General features: G+C 40.4%; 1 protein-coding gene across 6 annotated transcripts in view; it reads left to right on the top strand.

Moving 5' to 3' along the window:
- LOC120022860 (thyroid hormone receptor beta) overlaps positions 1 to 6,709 on the top strand; it is a 147,626-nt gene extending 140,917 nt beyond the window's left edge. For all 6 annotated transcript variants that reach the window (XM_038966905.1, XM_038966904.1, XM_038966899.1 and 3 more), the window contains 2 exons: positions 352 to 610; positions 5,772 to 6,709. In XM_038966905.1, the coding sequence (XP_038822833.1) occupies positions 352 to 610; positions 5,772 to 6,013 (501 nt within the window). In that variant the 3' untranslated portion in view covers positions 6,014 to 6,709. The remainder of the gene's footprint in view (positions 1 to 351; positions 611 to 5,771) is intronic.
- Positions 6,710 to 19,585: the final 12,876 nt, after the last annotated feature.

Genomic DNA, 19,585 nt, shown 5'->3' with positions numbered 1-19,585 from the left:
AAACTCACTAATACTAAAACTGAAATAGAAATGGTCTCAACATGTAAACCTAACAAAATCAACATTATTAATAATATTTTAAACTAAACTGAAATTCAAATTCATTTAAAAAATAGCAAAGAAAAAAAGCATTTAGTATGGGATGTACAGAGTTCAGTTTGTAATAAATGCTAACACTACTAATATATGTCAACATAAATGTTCTAATATCATTTCTGGACTTTTGACCTCTCCTGCACATGCTCATTTTAATTCTTACAATCACATCAGTCGTTCATCTTTCGTGTGCAAATAAATCAATAAAAAATCAATAACAATGTTTGGTCTTTGTGTTTGTCTCTCTCCTCCCAGCTGCCTTGTGAAGACCAGATTATCCTATTGAAAGGCTGCTGCATGGAGATCATGTCTTTACGGGCAGCCGTTCGCTACGACCCCGAGAGCGAGACGCTGACACTTAACGGGGAGATGGCCGTGACCCGCGGCCAGCTGAAGAACGGAGGCCTGGGTGTGGTGTCGGACGCCATCTTTGATTTGGGCGTGTCGCTGTCGTCGTTCCACCTGGACGACTCTGAGGTCGCTCTGCTACAGGCCGTCATCCTCCTGTCCTCCGGTGAGAGAAAGAGACATGCTTGCCGGCCCACACACACACCTGTTGCGTTACCACACTACCAGACATCCGGCCCCTTGTTTTCGCTAGACGCAGGCTTATGGGTTTTGTCACCTTCCAAAAGCATTTTAAAGGGCAAGGGGGTCATAGCCATTGAAACTGAGGGGCCACAGTCCAGCAGTAGTTTTACCCACTTGTAAGCTGACAATATAGAAGATATTGCTTTTTTTACGGATAGTTATTTCAAAGATATCCTTTAAAAGGTGCCCCTTTAAAAAACTGGGTGAATTTGAACGTATTTATTAAAGAGTGTTCCAAAACTTTCAAACGAGTGTTCTTTAATATTCTATATCGTGTTGTTGTTCATTTTAATTTGGCATGACCTGCCATTTCAATGTTGAACTAGTTGGCATGATGACAAGTACATTAAAAGTAGATTAGGTAGGAAGTAGAATACATTGTGGGTGAGACAGAAAGAGAGCGGCAGGCCCCTGAGTTCAAACAGATAGAGAATTGGTCGAACAACACGCCATATTAACCCCTGTCCCATGTGTATGTAATTCTAGAAAGAGAAGGGGGGTACATTAACGGTGTCGTGTCTAATGAAATGTGAAGACTGTTCTTTTATCAAATCAATTCTCTATATGTAATTATTGTTACGTGATTAAACTAATCATGTAAACTTTAATTAACGAGGAAGTCGGGGCACCACAGAAAATGTTCAGATTACAAAGTTATAATTTTCCGAATATAACTCTTCAGATATTTTAATATCTGATCAGTTAGTCTTTAATTAATGAATTATTACCTCATCAGTTCTCATTCCAAACGTCGTAAAATTATTGGCTATCTGCACGAACCTAGCCTTTACTATGAATCACCCATAAACCAATTGCCTCAATTATTTATTTACTAACTAATTAAATCAATTACAGAATATACAATACATAATAACATTATACAGTAAATACCCCCCCTAGTGGACTAAACAAAAACAGTTTGGTTATAACACAATAGATTCAGAGAGAAGAGAAGGGGGGTTTGGAAGGAAGACTAAGAAACATGGGTCTCTATCGGACCTGGGAAACTATTCTCACATAAATACATATGCCGCTAACGATCGCTCATTCGGAAAAGCAATGCATTGTATTTACGTGAAGCTGGCTTCGCTAGTTGAGCTGATGATGTGAGGCTCTGGTTTGCACAGTTGAGGTTGCCATTGTCCTTTGTAGATTCTTCCGGGTCGTCGTGTGAGAGAGGTTCCTCTCAATCTGGAGATGCTTCCTCCTCGGTCAGTGTTCTCGTACTAGATTTGCGATGTTCAGCTGCAGTCTGATATATGCTAGTTTAGTATGCACTTCTTCTTTAGGTGATCAATAATTCAGAGTTCATACCCTTTCACGTGTGGAGCAAGCTCTCACGTTTCCTGGTCTGTAGAGTTGAAATTAGAATTAGCCCTTTTAAACGTGAATTTGGAACTGAGTTGACTTTTTGTCACGGAGGCTTTTATTCAAAAGTGGAAAAGGGGGTTGGTTCATAATTTCCAACCAATGTCTATTCATTTGGGCGTGGCTATTGACTTAGTTAAACTTTACAATGAAGGCCAATTCTCTCATTTTAAAGGTTAACATCATATTACATAATTTCGCAAATACTTTAATCTTTACTCATTCATTTTATACAAGAATTAGATGCAAGCCTCATAACTGAGGAACCTGTATAAACAGAGTTTGAGTAATGTGGCTGTATTGTCTTTCATGAGGTCACAAACATGAAACAAAATGGACCGGGTCGTAGCTGGCTTCTCCACCGTCCGTTTACACATTCTCCAAAATAGGAATATTGTTCAATTCTCAAATTCTGGGATGTAGTAGAATTTGGTGGGAGAGTTCCTTTGTTCTACTGTGACCTTCTCTCTCCCATACGGCATGGTCAGGGAGACAAGTCTCTAAAAGGAAATTACGACTGGCCGTAAAACTGCCCCCCCCCCCCCTCCCATAACAAGAGAGGGGGGGGGGGTTGTTCACATCTCTGCTAGCCAATTCACTGAAAGGGCTAGCGTCATGACAACGGTATATCATGAAACTTACATTACACATCTATAAACACACATGTAGCTTTAGCGATAGGATGTGCTTATAGATGTGTATTCTTTATGATATACACTTAAATTGTACACTAAATATATATGTATGATATATACAATGAGTGTACAAAACATTAGGAACACCTGCGCTTTCCATGAGATACTGTAGACTTTAGACTGAAAAGGTGAACCCAGTTGAAAGCTATGATCCCTTATTGATGTCACTTGTTAAATCCACTTCAATCAGTGTAGATGAAGGGCAGGAGACAGGATAAAGAAGGATTTTTAAGCCTTGAGACGATTGAGACATGGATTGTGTATGTGTGCCATTCAGAGGATGAATGGGCAAGACAAAATATTTACAGCGCATTCGGAAAGTATTCAGACCCTTGACTTTTTGCACATTTTGTTACGTTACAGCCTTATTCTAAAATGTATGGGGGAAAAAAATTCTCATCAATCTACACACAATGCCCCATAATGACAATGTGAAAAACGTTTTTTAGATTTTCTTTGCAAATGTATATATATATATTAAAAAAAGGGAAATAAGTTATTTACATAAGTATTCAGACCCTTTGCTATGAGACTCGAAATTGAGCTCAGGTGCATCCTGTTTCTATTGATCATCCTTGAGATGTCGCTACAACTTGATTGGAGTCCACTTGTGGTAAATTCAATTGAATGGACATGATTTGGAAAGGCACACACCTGTCTATATAAGGTCACACAGTTGACAGTGCATGTCAGAGCAAAAACCAAGCCATGAGGTCGAAGGAATTGTCCGTAGAGCTTCGAGACAGAATTGTGTCAAGGCACAGATATGGGGAAGGGTAACAAAAAAATTCAGCCGAATTGAAGGTCCCCAAGAACACAGTGGAACCACCAAGACAATTCATAGAGCTGGCCGCCCAGCCAAACTGAGCAATCGGGGGAGAAGGGCCTTGGTTAGGGAGGTGACCAAAAACCCGATGGTCAATCTGACAGAGTTCCAGAGTTCCTCTGTGGAGATGGGAGGACCTTCCAGAAGGACAAATATCTCTGCAGCACTCCACCAATCAGGCTTTTATGGTAGAGTGGCCAGATGGAAGCCACTGCTCAGTAAAAGGCACATGACAGCCCGCTTGGAGTTTGCCAAAAGGTAACTTAGGGACTCTCAGACTATGAGAAACAAGATTCTCTGGTCTGATGAAACCAAGATTGAACTCTTTGGCCTGAATGCCAAGCGACAAATCTGGAGGAAACCTTGCGTCATCCCTACAGTGAATCATGGTGGTGGCAGCATCATGGTGTGGGGATGTTTTTCAGTGGCAGGGACTGGGAGACTAGTCGGGATTGAGGGAAAGATGAACGGAGCAAAGTACAGAGAGATCCTTGATGAAAACCTGCTCCAGAGCTTTCAGGACCTCAGACTGGGGCGAAGGTTCTCCTTCCAACTGGACAACAACACTAACCACAACACTAGCCAAGACAATGCAGGAGTGGTTTCGTGACAAGAGGCCCAACCACAGCCCAGACCTGAACCCGATCTAACATCTCTGGAGAGACCTGAAAATAGCTGTGCAGCGACGCTCCCCATCCCACCTGACAGAGCTTGAGAGGATCTGCAGAGAAGAATGGGAGAAACTCCCCAAATACAGGTGTGCCAAGCTTGTAGCGTCATACCCAAGAAGACTCGAGGCTATAATCGCTGCCAAAGGTGCTTCAACTAAGTACTGAGTAAAGGGTCTGAATACTTATGTAAATATCATATTTCAGCTTTTTATTTTTAATACATTTTCAAAAATGTCTAAAAAACTGTTTTTGCTTTTTCATTATGGGGTGTTGTGTGTAGAATGTTGATGAGGAACATTTTAATGTAATCCATTTTAGAATAAGGCTGTAACGTAACAAAATGTGGAAAAAGTCAAATCTTTTCTGAATGCACTGTAAGTGCCTTTGAACAGGGTATGGTAATACCAGGCACACTGGGTTGAGTTTGTCAAGAACTGCAACGCTGCTGTTTTTTTTTTAGCTCAACCGTTTCCCGTGTGTATCAAGAATGGTTCACCACCCAAAGGACATCCAACCAACTTGACACAGCTGTGGGAAGCATTGGAGTCAACATGGGCCAGCATCTTTTGGATCGCTTGTCTCACCTTGTACAGTAGAGTCCATGCCCCGACGAATTGAGGCTGTTCTGGGGGCAAAACGGGGTGCAACTCAATATTAGAAAGGCCTAATGTTTTGTACACTCAGTGAATATATTTATTAATATACAGTGAATTGTTAGCAAAGAGCCTGTAGTTCCTGTGGCTTTACCACCACATAAACCCAACTCCCAGCCCCCCCCCCCCCCGTGAGACCTGCAGCAAAACAGTCAGTAAGCAATGAAACAGTCGGTAAAGTCAGTAAGTCAGTGTGTGCCGGCCTGTTTTCATGTGTGATTAACCACAGTCAGTCACACGTCAATACTGCTGTTAACTTCCACCAGAGGTCTGTTTAAACCCATTAGGCCAATCTTTCACGTAGCGATTATAAGGGATTACAGAGCCCACCCTAGGAAAGGAAACCATTTAATGATGAGACTACAATGACTGTCCGGGTGTTTGACGTTCAAAATCAATAACTTTGTGCAGGGTCCACACATCTCCCTCCATCTCTAAGACGATGCCACTCTGTTCTGTGAAGCCATCGATCTCCTATTATATCCACATGCACAGATCGTCTGCATTGACTTTTATAGTTGTGAAATCAATGGCAAACGTCAGCCAATCTGGTATTTGTTCGAATAATTCTGTAGCATACTTACTCAAAACTCAATGCTTGTATTAATCGGATGTTCTGTAAATCTATCACACATGCAACCCCTGGAGTGACTCAGTAGTGCTAAAGAAACAAGCTAGTGACCGATTACAGGATATCCAATTAATACAAGTATTGAGTTATAGTCTCTATCTCCAGTGAGATCGTGTTTGTAGATTTGGGTTGAATTAGTATAGAATTGTTCTATCTACATGACAGTAGTAATATACAGTACAGAATGAAACTCATCCATATTCATCCTTTTTTCCTTTCTGTCTATCCCTCCCTCCCCAGACCGTCCAGGGCTGACCAGCGTGGAGCGTATTGAGCGCTGTCAGGAGGAGTTCCTTCTGGCCTTTGAACATTACATCAACTACCGCAAACACAAGGTGGCGCAATTCTGGCCCAAGCTGCTGATGAAGGTGACGGACCTGCGGATGATCGGGGCGTGCCACGCCTCCCGCTTCCTGCATATGAAGGTGGAGTGCCCCAACGAACTCTTCCCCCCACTCTTCCTGGAGGTCTTTGAGGATTGACGGACAGACGGGCCCACACACCCTGCTGAGGTGTGTGTCGGAGTGTGTGTGTGCGTGGGCGCCTGGCGGGGGCTACGACAGTGGGCCTCAGAGTGGCTCTAGGCGTCTTGCGACACGTTGTTGGAACTCTCATTAGCACTACTGAGTCACTTCATTCCATACCTTAGGTGTAGCCTAGCTTCTCAGCCTAGTTCTTATGGATGGAACCATCCCTTATGATGCGGGTACATGTGAATAGCATTTTCTTTTGGTTTTTATTTTGTAAATGTTTCACTTCTCAGTTACTTCTCTATAAGTTTTTTGTGCTAATTGTACAGTCTAATTGCTGTCGTCGACAGTGCTCGTTCAGTCAGTCATACGAGCACTGTCGACGACAGCAATTAGACTGTACATGCAACGTGTAGTGTTTAATTTTAGTCCATTTTAATACCGAATGCTGACTCCACCAACACTGAGAAGGTCAGTGACAGACAGCAGAAGCCAGCTAACCAGCATTATTCCCTTTCTTTTCGCATTCTCTTCCTACGATACTTCCCCAGTCAAGGGATGTGGAGTAGCTTTCATACAGGTGTCCTTCTGGTGCTGGTGTTCTGTGAGAGCTACAGTTGAAGTCGGAAGTTTACATACACTTAGGTTGGAGTCATTAAAACTTGTTTTTCAACCACTCCACACATTTCTTGTTAACAAACTATAGTTTTGGCAAGTCGGTTAGGACATCTACTTTGTGCATGACACAAGTAATTTTTCCAGCAATTGTTTACAGACAGATTATTTCACTTATAATTTACTGTATCACAATTCCAGTGGGTCAGAAGTTTACATACACTAAATTGACTGTGCCTTTAAACAGCTTGGAAAATTCTAGAAAATTATGTCATGGCTTTATAAACTTCTGATAGGCTAATTGACATCATTTGAGTCAATTGGAGGTGTACCTGTGGATGTATTTCAAGGCCTACCTTCAAACTCAGTGCCTCTTTGCTTGACATCATGGGAAAATCAAAAGAAATCAGTCAAGCCCTCAGGAAAAAAATGGTAGACCTTCACAAGTCTGGTTCATCCTTGGGAGCAATTTCCAAAAGCCTGAAAGTACCACGTTCATCTGTACAAACAATAGTACGCAAGTATAAACACCATGGGACCACGCAGCCATCATTCCACTCAGGAAGGAGATGCGTTCTGTCTCCTAGAGATGAACATGCTTTGGTGCGAAAAGTGCAAATCAATTCCAGAAGAACAGCAAAGGACCTTGTGAAGATGCTGGAGGAAACAGGTACAAAAGTATCTATATCCACAGTAAACGAGTCCTATATTGACATAACCTGAAAGGCCGCTCAGCAAGGAAGAAGCCACTGCTCCAAAACCGCCATTAAAAAAACAGACTATGGTTTGCAACTGCACATGGGGACAAAGATCATACTTTTTGAAGAAATGTCCTCTGGTCTGATAAAACAAAAATTTAACTTTTTGGCTATAATGACCATTGTTATGTTTGGAGGAAAAAGGGGGAGGCTTGCAAGCTGAAGAACACCATCCCAACCGTGAAGCACGAGAGTGGCAGCATCATGTTGTGGGGGTGCTTTGCTGCAGGAGGGACTGGTGCACTTCACAAAATAGATGGCATCATGAGGGAGGAAAATTATGTGGATATATTGAAGCAACATCTCAAGACATCAGTCAGGAAGTTCAAGCTTGGTCGCAAATGTGTCTTCCAAATGGACAATGACCCCAAGCATACATCCAAAGTTGTGGCAAAATGGCTTAAGGACAACAAAGTCAAGGTATTGGAGTGGCCATCACAAAGCCCTGACCTCAATCCTATAGAAAATTTGTGGGCAGAACTGAAAAAGTGTGTGCGAGCAAGGAGGCCTACAAACCTGACTCAGTTACACCAGCTCTGTCAGGAGGAATGGGCCAAAATTCACCCAACTTATTGTGGGAAGCTTGTGGAAGGCTACCCGAAACGTTTGACCCAAGTTAAAAAATATAAAGGCAATGCTACCAAATACTAATTGAGAGTATGTAAACTTCTGACCCACTGGGAATGCGATGAAAGAAATAAAAGCTGAAATAAATCATTCTCTCTACTATTATTCTGACATTTCACATTCTTAAAATTAAGTGGTGATCCTAACTTGACCTAAGACAGGGAATTGTTACTAGGATTAAATGTCAGGAATTGTGAAAAGCTTAGTTTAAATGTATTTGGCTAAGGTGTATGTATATTTCCAACTTCAATTGTATATCTATACCTGCTCAGTGCTGCCATTCTGCAACATTCAAATTCACTCTGACTGTACTCACATCCTTCACGCCATGGAAAAATAAATAGTAGAACAGGCATTCCCATTCAAGTAAATGTTCTGTAATGGGATGGGTGGACCTGCAGCTATTCTTATTCTAATTATATTTCTATGATTCCCACCACAAGCTCCCACATGAGTAGACCCAGTCACATTTCTAAACAATGGCAAGGCACAACACTATACAACTCGTCCACAGAGAAACGGCTAGCTAAAAGACGTCTTGTTTCTCCTCTTCTGTGTTAAACCTAAACGATCAGGACAGATATAAAAGCACACTTTGACATGAAGTCAGCAAAAAGACTGAAGCCGTTCTATAACTATCTCTTTTTTGAATGATGCTACTCATGCAGTGCCAAATAAATTGCTAATTCATTCAACCGTATTGGATCGTGTCCCATGAACCAGGATACATGTTCTATCCTGACCTGATTGGCTATCAGTGACTTCTTTTAGAGCATTCTTCTAGAACATGCTTCCGGCTCTCATTCAAGCTGTAGAGTGTAGCCACGCATCATGAAACAGAACGTTATTGAAATAGTGTAGTTCCTGAGCTGCAGACGGACAGATCAGATGGACAGACCAGACAGACACTGTGAGCTGTGATGCAGGCAGAACCTCCTCCTGATGTCTCACAAGATCCCATGGGAACTATTGACTTATTGATGTTCATGTGTTATATTATATTCTCAACATGTGAGTTACTGTATGTGATAATGGTGATGATGCTCCCTCCTATAAGGACTGGTGGGTTCTATGAAACTTGCTTATTGGCTGATTCATGCCTGTATGAATGACATGTGGGCGGAGTCTGGGGGTCAAACCCTTCCTATGTTGACCACAGAGGAGAGAATCGCTGCCACTCGGGGTGTAACGGTACACGTATTCGTATCGAATCGGTACAGGGACCACGGTTCGGTCCGCATTGTGAACCCAAATAAATATATTAAAACAATGAAACACTAGGCCTATAGGCAATGCCATGAACTGCATTGTATGCCTCTTGAGTAAATATGAGCTGAAAAAACATTTCAGGTTTTTCCATTAAAACAACTAGAGCCTATGTGCACCCTGTAATCAACATTTAAATCTTAAATCTCAAACAGGTAGTATCCACTTTATATAAGCAAGCTAAAGCCGAAGTTGTCAATGAATTGGCAAGTGCATCCTGTACTGCGCTTACTACAGATGGATGGACCTCCAGTGCTACAGAGAGGCTATTACCCCGGAGTTAAAAATGAGAAGTACCCTGTTACAGACATGCTCCCTTTATGAGAGTCACACAAGTGTGCATCTTTTTCTCTTTGTAAGAAAACACTAAATACAATGTCTGAGCCATGTTTGCATATTGATGTCATATGCATATTGCACTTTATTTTAGTGTTGTTGTTGATGAGTAATCGCGTGTTTTCATTTAAGAAAATACAAAGTGTTTGTTATTCCTGATAGTGCTCTTATCAGGCGTTATATGACTCATGATCATATATGGATTCAGGAATACCAACACTTTGTATTTTCTTAAATAAACAAAAATTTACTACAAAAACTGTTGGCATTTCATTTTCCCGCTGTACCAAAACTGAACCGAATCGTGATCCCAAAACCACAATACCAACTGAACCATGGGTTTGGTGAACCATTACACCCCTAGCTGCCACGTGAATTTAATAAAAACAATAACAATACATCAAAGATACAGAGAAAAAGGTACAGAGAAAGAGCTGACAGATTGAAAAACTCTTCAACTATTGCTCATTTTTCCTCTTTATTTTGGTTGTATAATATTGTGGTTTGTTTGCAACTGCAAAAAAAAAATCGGCTTTGTGTAAAAATACATGCATTACTATTCAAGCTTCAAACTACTCCTCAAAGCAGCTTGTGTTTTCTCTGTAAATGTGATGCCTTTCATAAAGCAATAGACTTTGCAGTGTTTGAATGACTAGGACCTCACAACTCACACAAACTGCACAGTTAACAATGCACAGACAATCAGAGAGAAACAGATGGGAAATTGTGAACAGGAAGTGGCGCAGGGTCCAATTACTTCCTGGTTCACAAGTTGAACCGGGACACGGGCTAAGTCAGTGGCCCTAGAATGAGTCGTGACAATCAGCATATTTGATGCTATCCGTTTGAAAAAGGCAATGGCTGCACAGAATGGCTAATCTTGATCGCAGAATGAGTAGTTATTTGGGATGCAAAGTGATTTGTAGTCATCTGTAGTCAATCTCAAACATGCACTCTGCCGAATGTCACCTTATTCCATAAGATACTTCTTAAAGCGCCAGTGTGGTATTATCTCTCGTAAGAGTGGTCACTCTTAACTCAGTTACAAACCAATAACAACAAATGTTGCACCAATAGAAAAGAAGCTATTTTACAGTACTATAGAGGATAAAAGGATGTATATTTTCAGACTGCATAATTTTTTACAGATATTGTATGCATATTATGAAAATTTTACTGTTTTACGTAAATAACGGGGGAAAACAATCTTTCCCTCAATTTAATTTGCAAACCACAACGACATACTATTTTACATTTGTTTAGATATAACTATGTGAACATCATGAACTATAAGATTCATAGACAGATTGCAGTGTTAGTTTCACCTTGACAAAATATCAGTTGGTTAATGTATGGAACTCTATCAGTGGTGGCTGGTGGCATGTTAAATGGGGAAGACAGGCTCATAGTAATGGCTGGAACAGAATCAATGGAATGGTCTCAAACACATCAAACATCTGGTTTCAATGTTTTTGATACCATTCCATTTACTCCATTCCATTCATTATTATGAACTGTCCTCCCCTCACCAGCCTCCTCTGAACTCTATATATACTGTCAGGGGAAAAAACTATACATACTGCAAAGTTGGGCTGGACAATTTGAATAAAGACGTTATTAATGCAAGACCAGCTCTATTTCTGACAGCATCACCAACATCAGCCAAGCAAATCCACACACTGTTAAAATAATAACGCAGAATGATTTACTTGTGTTTTCATGTCTTCTTGTTTAAGCAGACAAATACCAACAATTTGTTGTTCATGATGTAGTAAACATTTATCAATGATATCCGGAATATTGGACGACAAGTCTTTGGGGAAAGTGAAATTTTAGTGTGTGATGTAAGTGTAATTGAATGAGAATGAGTCTGAATATGACATGTTTTGGACAGAGTGCTTTGACTTGGGTGCCCTGAAAGAAAAGACAAGTTGCACAAAAAAAATAGAGATAATAATTATGAATTTGGATTCTCATGATTATGACGATGTTTGCACTTAATGTGAATTGGATGTTGAGAATAAAGATGGTTTTGAGAAAATGTCGTGAAATGTTTTTATGTTTGTAAAATGTCACACGTTCCCAAAGGACAACCTCAAAATGTTGTCACTCATGAAGGAAACTAACAAAAATCACTAAATCACTAAGACAACCAAAACAAAAAGGGGTTCTGAAAGACGGCAAGCAACTAAAAATGGGTTTCGAAAAGAAACCCATCATGAGTGCCCACTAAATTTACCTCAGGGAAGACAAACTAACAGGGGAAAATACACCAATTTAGGATATAGAGTAAAACGAATATGGAGCAAAACAAACACAGGATAACACAAAACTCCAGCTTCTTCCTGGCTAACTAAAGTAGAAGGTGAGGTGTAGCTTTCCCAACATCTCTCCAGCTGGTGCACTGGGCATACCTGCTGGGCCAGCACAGGTGAAACACATCCTGACTAACGGGATGACTTGCCAGCGCAGGTGTAACATATACTGACCAACGAGGTGACTCCAATCAGTGTGCGCCTCAGCTAACATGCTAACCAACCTCGAAATAGACAGAGAAACCGAAACCCATAACACATACACAAAATCCTTGTATTACGTTTTCGAAAGTCAGATCTATCATATACTGATCATGATATTGTAGTGAAGATAATGTTTAATGATAATTCAGTTTATGAGTCAATGTGATAATTGTGCAAACGCCCCACCATCCATGAAAGGGTCATGGACTCTAAAAGCCTCTCTCTAGAATTAAACTGAAGTGCTACAGGTGTGGGATCTTAATTTGATCCGTTTCTCACAGCAGGAATTATAATTAATGGACATTTTTGTAGGGATTGATATATTTTTGGTTCGGGAAAATCAAGTCTGACATTTTAAAGTGGAAATAACAAACTTTAGAAGCCTTTTTTAAACCTTGAATACACTAAAAGTTTGCATTTCCTGTTCTGCAGGACATTTCCTGCAACAACAGGGGATCAAATTAAGATCTTACACCTGTACACATTGCCAAGGCCCCAGGGTTCTTGTTTTTCAGCCTTTTTTTTGCCATTTTCAAAACCATCATTAATTCAGTGCTTTTCCTTGGTCAGTATGAACCCTAAGGTTGATTCAGACCAAGCCCAGATTTGATAGGGGTCATAACTTTCATCATCTCAGCCATTTCAAAAAGGTCAGAGGTCATTCAATGTTTCACATGGGAAAGTGTAGATAATCCTAAAAATACAATTAATACATGCAAACGACATAAATATGTGTGAGTGCATGTATACTCTTTACATTTGTATGTAATATGATTTGTTTGCCCTCTGACATTTATTTTGACTCTATTTAATCACTCTGCCTGGATATTTCTGGTCATAGCAGTAATCCTCAGACAAACCAGAGAGGGGGAGAAAGAGAGAGAGGGGGAAAAGAGAGAGAGAAAGGGGGGGGGAGAGAAAGCTGCTGCTGTGTTGTCAAATGTCAGGGTTCAGTTAGTGGAATCACGGTGAACATTGGGATATGTCAGGGTTCAGTTAGTGGAATCACGGTGAACATTGGGATATGTCAGGGTTCAGTTAGTGGAATCACGGTGAACATTGGGATATGTCAGGGTTCAGTTAGTGGAATCACGGTGAACATTGGGATATGTCAGGGTTCAGTTAGTGGAATCACGGTGAACATTGGGATATGTCAGGGTTCAGTTAGTGGAATCACGGTGAACATTGGGATATGTCAGGGTTCAGTTAGTGGAATCACGGTGAACATTGGGATATGTCAGGGTTCAGTTAGTGGAATCACGGTGAACATTGGGATATGTCAGGGTTCAGTTAGTGGAATCACGGTGAACATTGGGATATGTCAGGGTTCAGTTAGTGGAATCACGGTGAACATTGGGATATGTCAGGGTTCAGTTAGTGGAATCACGGTGAACATTGGGATATGTCAGGGTTCAGTTAGTGGAATCACGGTGAACATTGGGATATGTCAGGGTTCAGTTAGTGGAATCACGGTGAACATTGGGATATGTCAGGGTTCAGTTAGTGGAATCACGGTGAACATTGGGATAAAGCTCTGTAGCACCACACCATTCCTCCTTTTAAATTCACACCAAAAATACCACCTTTTTATAAAAAAGATGACAGGACTTGAGCAACATCAATTAGAAAGTCATTATGTTGAAGTAATATTAAATAAAGCAACATTTTGATCAGTGGTTCATATTCTATAAAGGGACAGACACAGGCAGCTACAGGATCAAAGATTCACCTTGTATCTGATGTGTCCATAAAAACACTCTTATGTCAACGGTTGGTTAAAAGATTAAAAGAGCAACACTTCTCTCTGCTGGTTGAAGGTGGTACCAGGCTCAGGGATGATGGCGTCATTTTAGCATAATTAGTAAGCACGTTTCCATCCAGTAAAGTCATACCATATTTTTTTTTAAATGATGGAAATAGGAAGGTTCGGTGTATTTGTATTTGTTCATGGTGGGATCTTTTTGTGTCTCTAAAATTAATTATGCGGAAAATGGTTGTGGAAACGCCTTTACGTGAAAATATAGTAAGTAATAAGTAATATAATACCGAAGAGTCACGAGATGATATGGTGTGTGGTCCTCCCACTACGACTCGGGAAAAAAAAAATATATATATATATAAAAAACGAGGACACGGGAAGCCATGCAGTTTATTTCAGGCTACAGATTAAATAAATTATGATGAACTTCAAAGGGTGGTGAAAGTACAAGGTGATGGGCTTGATGCTGCTTTCCATATCGAGGGTCTTATTCTAATGACATGATGATCGATGCTTCACTGCTGTTTGACAAATACAAATATTCTTGTTCTTATCCATAACATTCTCATCATGTAGATTAGACCACCTGCACAGCATACCTGCACTTTAACTGCAAACTGTTGGCTAGAGCGAAGGCACATTTGCTAGATAACGCAATAGTTTTTGTGACAATCAGTAGAGTTGAAAATGCTATGGAAACACACTGGCCTTTAGATTTGAATTTGGTACATGAAAGTTTACGCGAAAAAGTTCACTTTGTGTTCACTACGTCATCACGCACGTATTTTTATTTGCAACAAGTTAATTTGGTAGAAACATACCACTGGTGGGGAAATGCGCATATTTATGTGGATTCTAGAATATTCATATGAAAATCTGTCGCCAATTGGATGGAATCCTAGCTACAGTCAGTTATTAATTACATTAAATTTAGGAATTAGATTTTGTACTTGAATTGTTAAAAATGTAAGATTAAAAGCTAACTCTGCAAGTAAATTATGTGTAAGAATTGCTATTAATAGATAAATACAATACAAAGTGATTCCTTTTAATAACAATAACCAGGTTTCCGTCCAACCTTTCTATGTGAGTAAAGTGGGCTACATGTCCAATAAAACATGTCAAGACAGGCCCGAGGGACAGAGCAAATTTGTCAGTAAACTTTCCCAAATGACAACGAAACAAAATATGGTAGACACGGTGTGATCTTTTTGTGTCAGTAAAATTCATTATGCGAGAAATGGCGGTGGAAACGCTATTAATGTGCAAATATTGATATAATAACTATCACGCGATGACGTATCGTCTTCCCACTACGATTTGGGGAAAGCAAGCAGTTTATTAGGTTACAGATTAAATAAATGATGAACTTCAAAGGGTGGTGAAGGTGAAAGGTGATCTTGATGCTCCTTTCCAATAAATATCGAGGGTCTGATTCTGGTGATATGATGATCAATCAACGCTTGACTGCCATTTGACAAATAAAAATACTCGATAATAATCTCATGTAGATTTTACCAGCACTGTCTGCGAGTTGTTGGCTAAAACGTATGTGGCAATACCAGAGTGGGCACATTTGCTATATAACGTAACTTTTTTTGTGACAAAACCATCAGCAGAGTTGAAAATGCGATGGAAACCCATTTGACTTGTATTTTTTATCCTGGGACATGGGAATTTAACCGTAAAAGTGATTTTTATGTGCACTACCTCATCATGCACAGCCTTTAATCTGCAACAAATCAATTTGATAGAAACATCTCTGATTGGAAAATGGGCATATTGTTTTATGCAGATTTTAGAATATAAGCATGAAAATCTGTTGCAAATTGGATGGAAACCTAGCTAATGGGATGCAAAGTTTTACATTATTGAGCACTTGAATACTTTTGGGAAAATGCTTGCTTAACATTGGCATCATGTAGAACTGTTATTCATAAGCAAGAGGTTTTGTATGTGCCTACAGGTTTGTGCCATCAGAAAGTCTTCAGACCCCTTGACTTTTTCTACATTTTGTTAAGTTACAGCCTTATTCTCTAAATGGATTAAATACATGTTTTTTCTCAGCAATCTACACACAATACCCTATAACGACAAGCAAAAATTGGTTTTTATAAATTTTTGCAAATGTATAAAATAAAAAAACAGAAATACCTTATTTATACATAAGTATTCAGAATCTTTGCTATGAGACTCAAAGTTGAGCTCAGGTGCATCCTGTTTCCATTGATCATCCTTGAGATGTTTCTACAACTTGATTGGAGTCCACCTGTGGTAAATTCAATTGATTGGACATGATTTGGAAATGCACACACCTGTCTATATAAGGTCCCACAGTTGACCGTGCATGTCAGAGCAATAACCAAGCCATGAGGTTGAAGGAATTGTCCGTAGAGCGCCGAGACATGATTGCGTCGAGGCACAGATCTGGGGAAGGGTACCAAAATATCTCTGCAGGGCCCCAAGAACAAAGTAGCCTCCATCATTCTTAAATGGAAGAAGTTTGGAACCACCAAGACTCTTCCTAGAGCTGGCCGCCCAGCCAAACTGAGCAATCAGGGGAGAAGGGCTTTGGTCAGGGAGGTGACCAAGAACCCGATGGTCACTCTGACAGAGCTCCAGAGTTCCTCTGTGGAGATTTGAGAACCTTCCAGAAGGACAATCAGGCTATTATGGTAGAGTGGCCAGACAGAAGCCACTCCTCAGTAAAAGGCACATGACAGCCCGCTAGAGTTTGCCAAAAGGCAACTACAGATTCTCAGACCATGAGAAACAAGATTCTCTGATCTGATGAAACCAAGATTGAACTCTTTGGCCTGAATGCCAAGCGTCACGTCTGGAGGGAACCTGCCACCATTCCTACGTTGAAGCATGATGGTGGAAGCATCATGCTTTGGGGATGTTTTTCAGTGGCAGGGACTGAGAGACTAGTCAGGATCAAGGCAAAGATGAATGGAGCAAAGTACAGAGAGATCCTTGATGAAAACCTGCTCCAGAGCACTCAGGACCTCAGACTGGGGCAAAAGTTTACCTTCCAACTGGACAACAACACTAACCACAACACTAGCCAAGACAATGCAGGAGTGGTTTCGGGAAAAGTCTCTGAATGTCCTTGAATGGCCCAGCCAGAGCCCAGACTTGAACGCGATCGAGCATCTCTGGAGAGACCTGAAATTAGCTGTGCAACAACGCTCCCCATCCAACCTGACAAGAGCTTGAGAGGATCTGCAGAGAAGAATGGGAGAAACTCCCCAAATACAGGTGTGCCAAGCTTGTAGCGTCATACCCAAGAAGACTGTAATCCCTGCCAAAGGTGTTTCAACAAAGTACTGAGTAAAGGGTCTGAATACTGTTATATTTCAGGTTTTTATATTTGATAAATTAGCAACGTTTTCTAAAAAACAGTTTTTGCTTTGTCATTATGAGGTAGTGTGTGTAGATTGATGAGGAAAATAAAAAATGTAATACATTTTAGAACAAGGCTGTAACGTAACAAAATGTGGAAATTGTCAAGGGATATGAATACTTTCCAAATGCACTGTACCAGTGTTGTTACACAACCTATTGTGCACGAATGGGAAGTAGGATTTTACATCTGTTTTGCATAATAGTTTGAAGTATGAGGCCATGAAGGTGCCGAGGACCATACTAGGATGTAACTACTGAACAAAAATATAAACAGCACAAGCATCAATTTCAAAAATGTTACTGAGTTCAGTTCATATAAGGAAATCAGTTTATTGAAATACATAAATTAGGCTGGGATTACAGATATGCATATGTTGGGTCACAGATACCTTTAAAAAAAAAGTAGGGGCGTGGACCAGAAAACCTGTCAGTATCTGGTGTGCGTGACCAACATTTGCCTCTTGCAGCGCAACACATCTCCTTCGCATAGAGTTGATCAGGCTGTTGATTGTGGCCTTGTGTCCCACTCCTTTGCGAATTTGCTGGTTATTGGCGGGAACTGGAATACGCTGTCATACACGTTTATCCATAGCATCCCAAACATGCCCAATGGGTGAAATGTCTGGTGAGTATGCAGGCCATGGAAGAACTGGGACATTTTCAGCTTCCAGGAATTATGTACAGATCCTTGCGACATGGGTCCGGCCGTGCATTATTATGCTGAAACATGAGGTGATGGTGGTGGCTGAATGGCACGACAAAGGGCCTCAGGATCTCGTCACGGTATCTCTGTGCATTCATATTGACGTTGATAAAATGCAATTGTGTTCATTGTCCGTAGCTTATGCCTGCCCATACCATAACCCCACTGCCACCATGGGGAACTCTGTTCACGTTGACTTCAGCAAACCGCTCGCCCACAAAACGTTTTGTGTTGTTTTGTCCCCAGCACAAGGTGCACCTGTGTAATGATCATGCTGTTTAATATGCTACACCTGTCCGGTGGATGGATTATCTTGGCATAGGAGAAATGCTCACTAACAGGGATGTAAACATATCTGTGCACAAACTGAGAGAAATAAGCTTTATGTGCATATGAAACATTTCTGGGATATTTTATTTCAACTAATGAAACATGGGACCAACACTTTACATGTTGCGTTTATATTTTTGTTCAGTATAGACATAGGTATGTAACCACCTAAATCTATGGTTGTAATACCTACTTGGAATATCACCATTTAGGTTACAGTATCTCAATGTTTCCGCTAATGCCTTTCTCTCGCTGCTGATTGTGGCCACATCCCAAACTATTTTTAAATGAAATACTGATTGAGTATGTGTGTGTCCTGAAAACAAGTTCTGGGAATTAAGCTCTTCAAGTGGAAGTCAATGGAACCGGATCTGTGAAGGACTCAACCTTGTCAAGCAGAGTTCCAAATAGCAGTGCGATTTAACCTGAGTAATTGTTGCCTGTGTTATTGGTTCTCAATGGCCTAATCATGCTTGGACAGTGGAAAAGCCTGCTAAAAAGAAATGACAACACTGTATACAGATAGATTTCTATATATGAATAATATATGTATACTGCAATGCTTTCAGAGAGAAAAGAGACTGACAGACCACAGGGTAGGTCAGCGATGCACACGATTGAAAGAACAGAAGCACGGAGGATGATGGAGGATGAAGAGCAGGTGAGCTGGAAGGAGAGAAACGAAGGGTTTGAAATCATCGATCAATCAACGGCATAATGGACATTAACATATGGAATGCCTGCAGCTCAATTGATTACAGCCCTTAGTCTCTTGGTGTTATTTCTAAAAGGAAATTACAATCTCTTATGTAATATTACAATCATACTGTATTTGAATACAATCTACCTATTTACAGCACATCATAACTAAATCTGTAGTCTATGTACAGGTTTGAAAAGTATGGTAGAGGACAAAAGCATCAGTCTGTCTCTTCAAGTTAAGTGGTCCTCTGTTGAAACATTTGAGACAGTAGTATAAGAGTTGCTGGTGGCGGAGTCCAACGGAATGACAAAAAAACATTTATACATTTCTCTCCCTTCCCACAAACACCGGCCCCACAGAAAAATGACAATTGTGCATAGCCTACATGCATTTTAGAATAATGTTATTTTTTGTATAGATTATTTATTTCCAAATGGGCTTATTAGACACGATATCAGTGTGCACATTTTTTTTTTTCATGAAACAAATTAAACACAGTTAACAAATAAATGCATAATTAGCACTCAAAGTAGTTTTTATTTGTAAAATCAAATTGCGCA

Source organism: Salvelinus namaycush, chromosome 27, assembly GCF_016432855.1.
Source record: "Salvelinus namaycush isolate Seneca chromosome 27, SaNama_1.0, whole genome shotgun sequence".
NCBI lineage: Eukaryota > Metazoa > Chordata > Actinopteri > Salmoniformes > Salmonidae > Salvelinus > Salvelinus namaycush.
The sequence above is the reverse complement of the archived record's forward strand: the minus strand, read 5'-3'. Positions and strand labels throughout refer to the sequence as shown.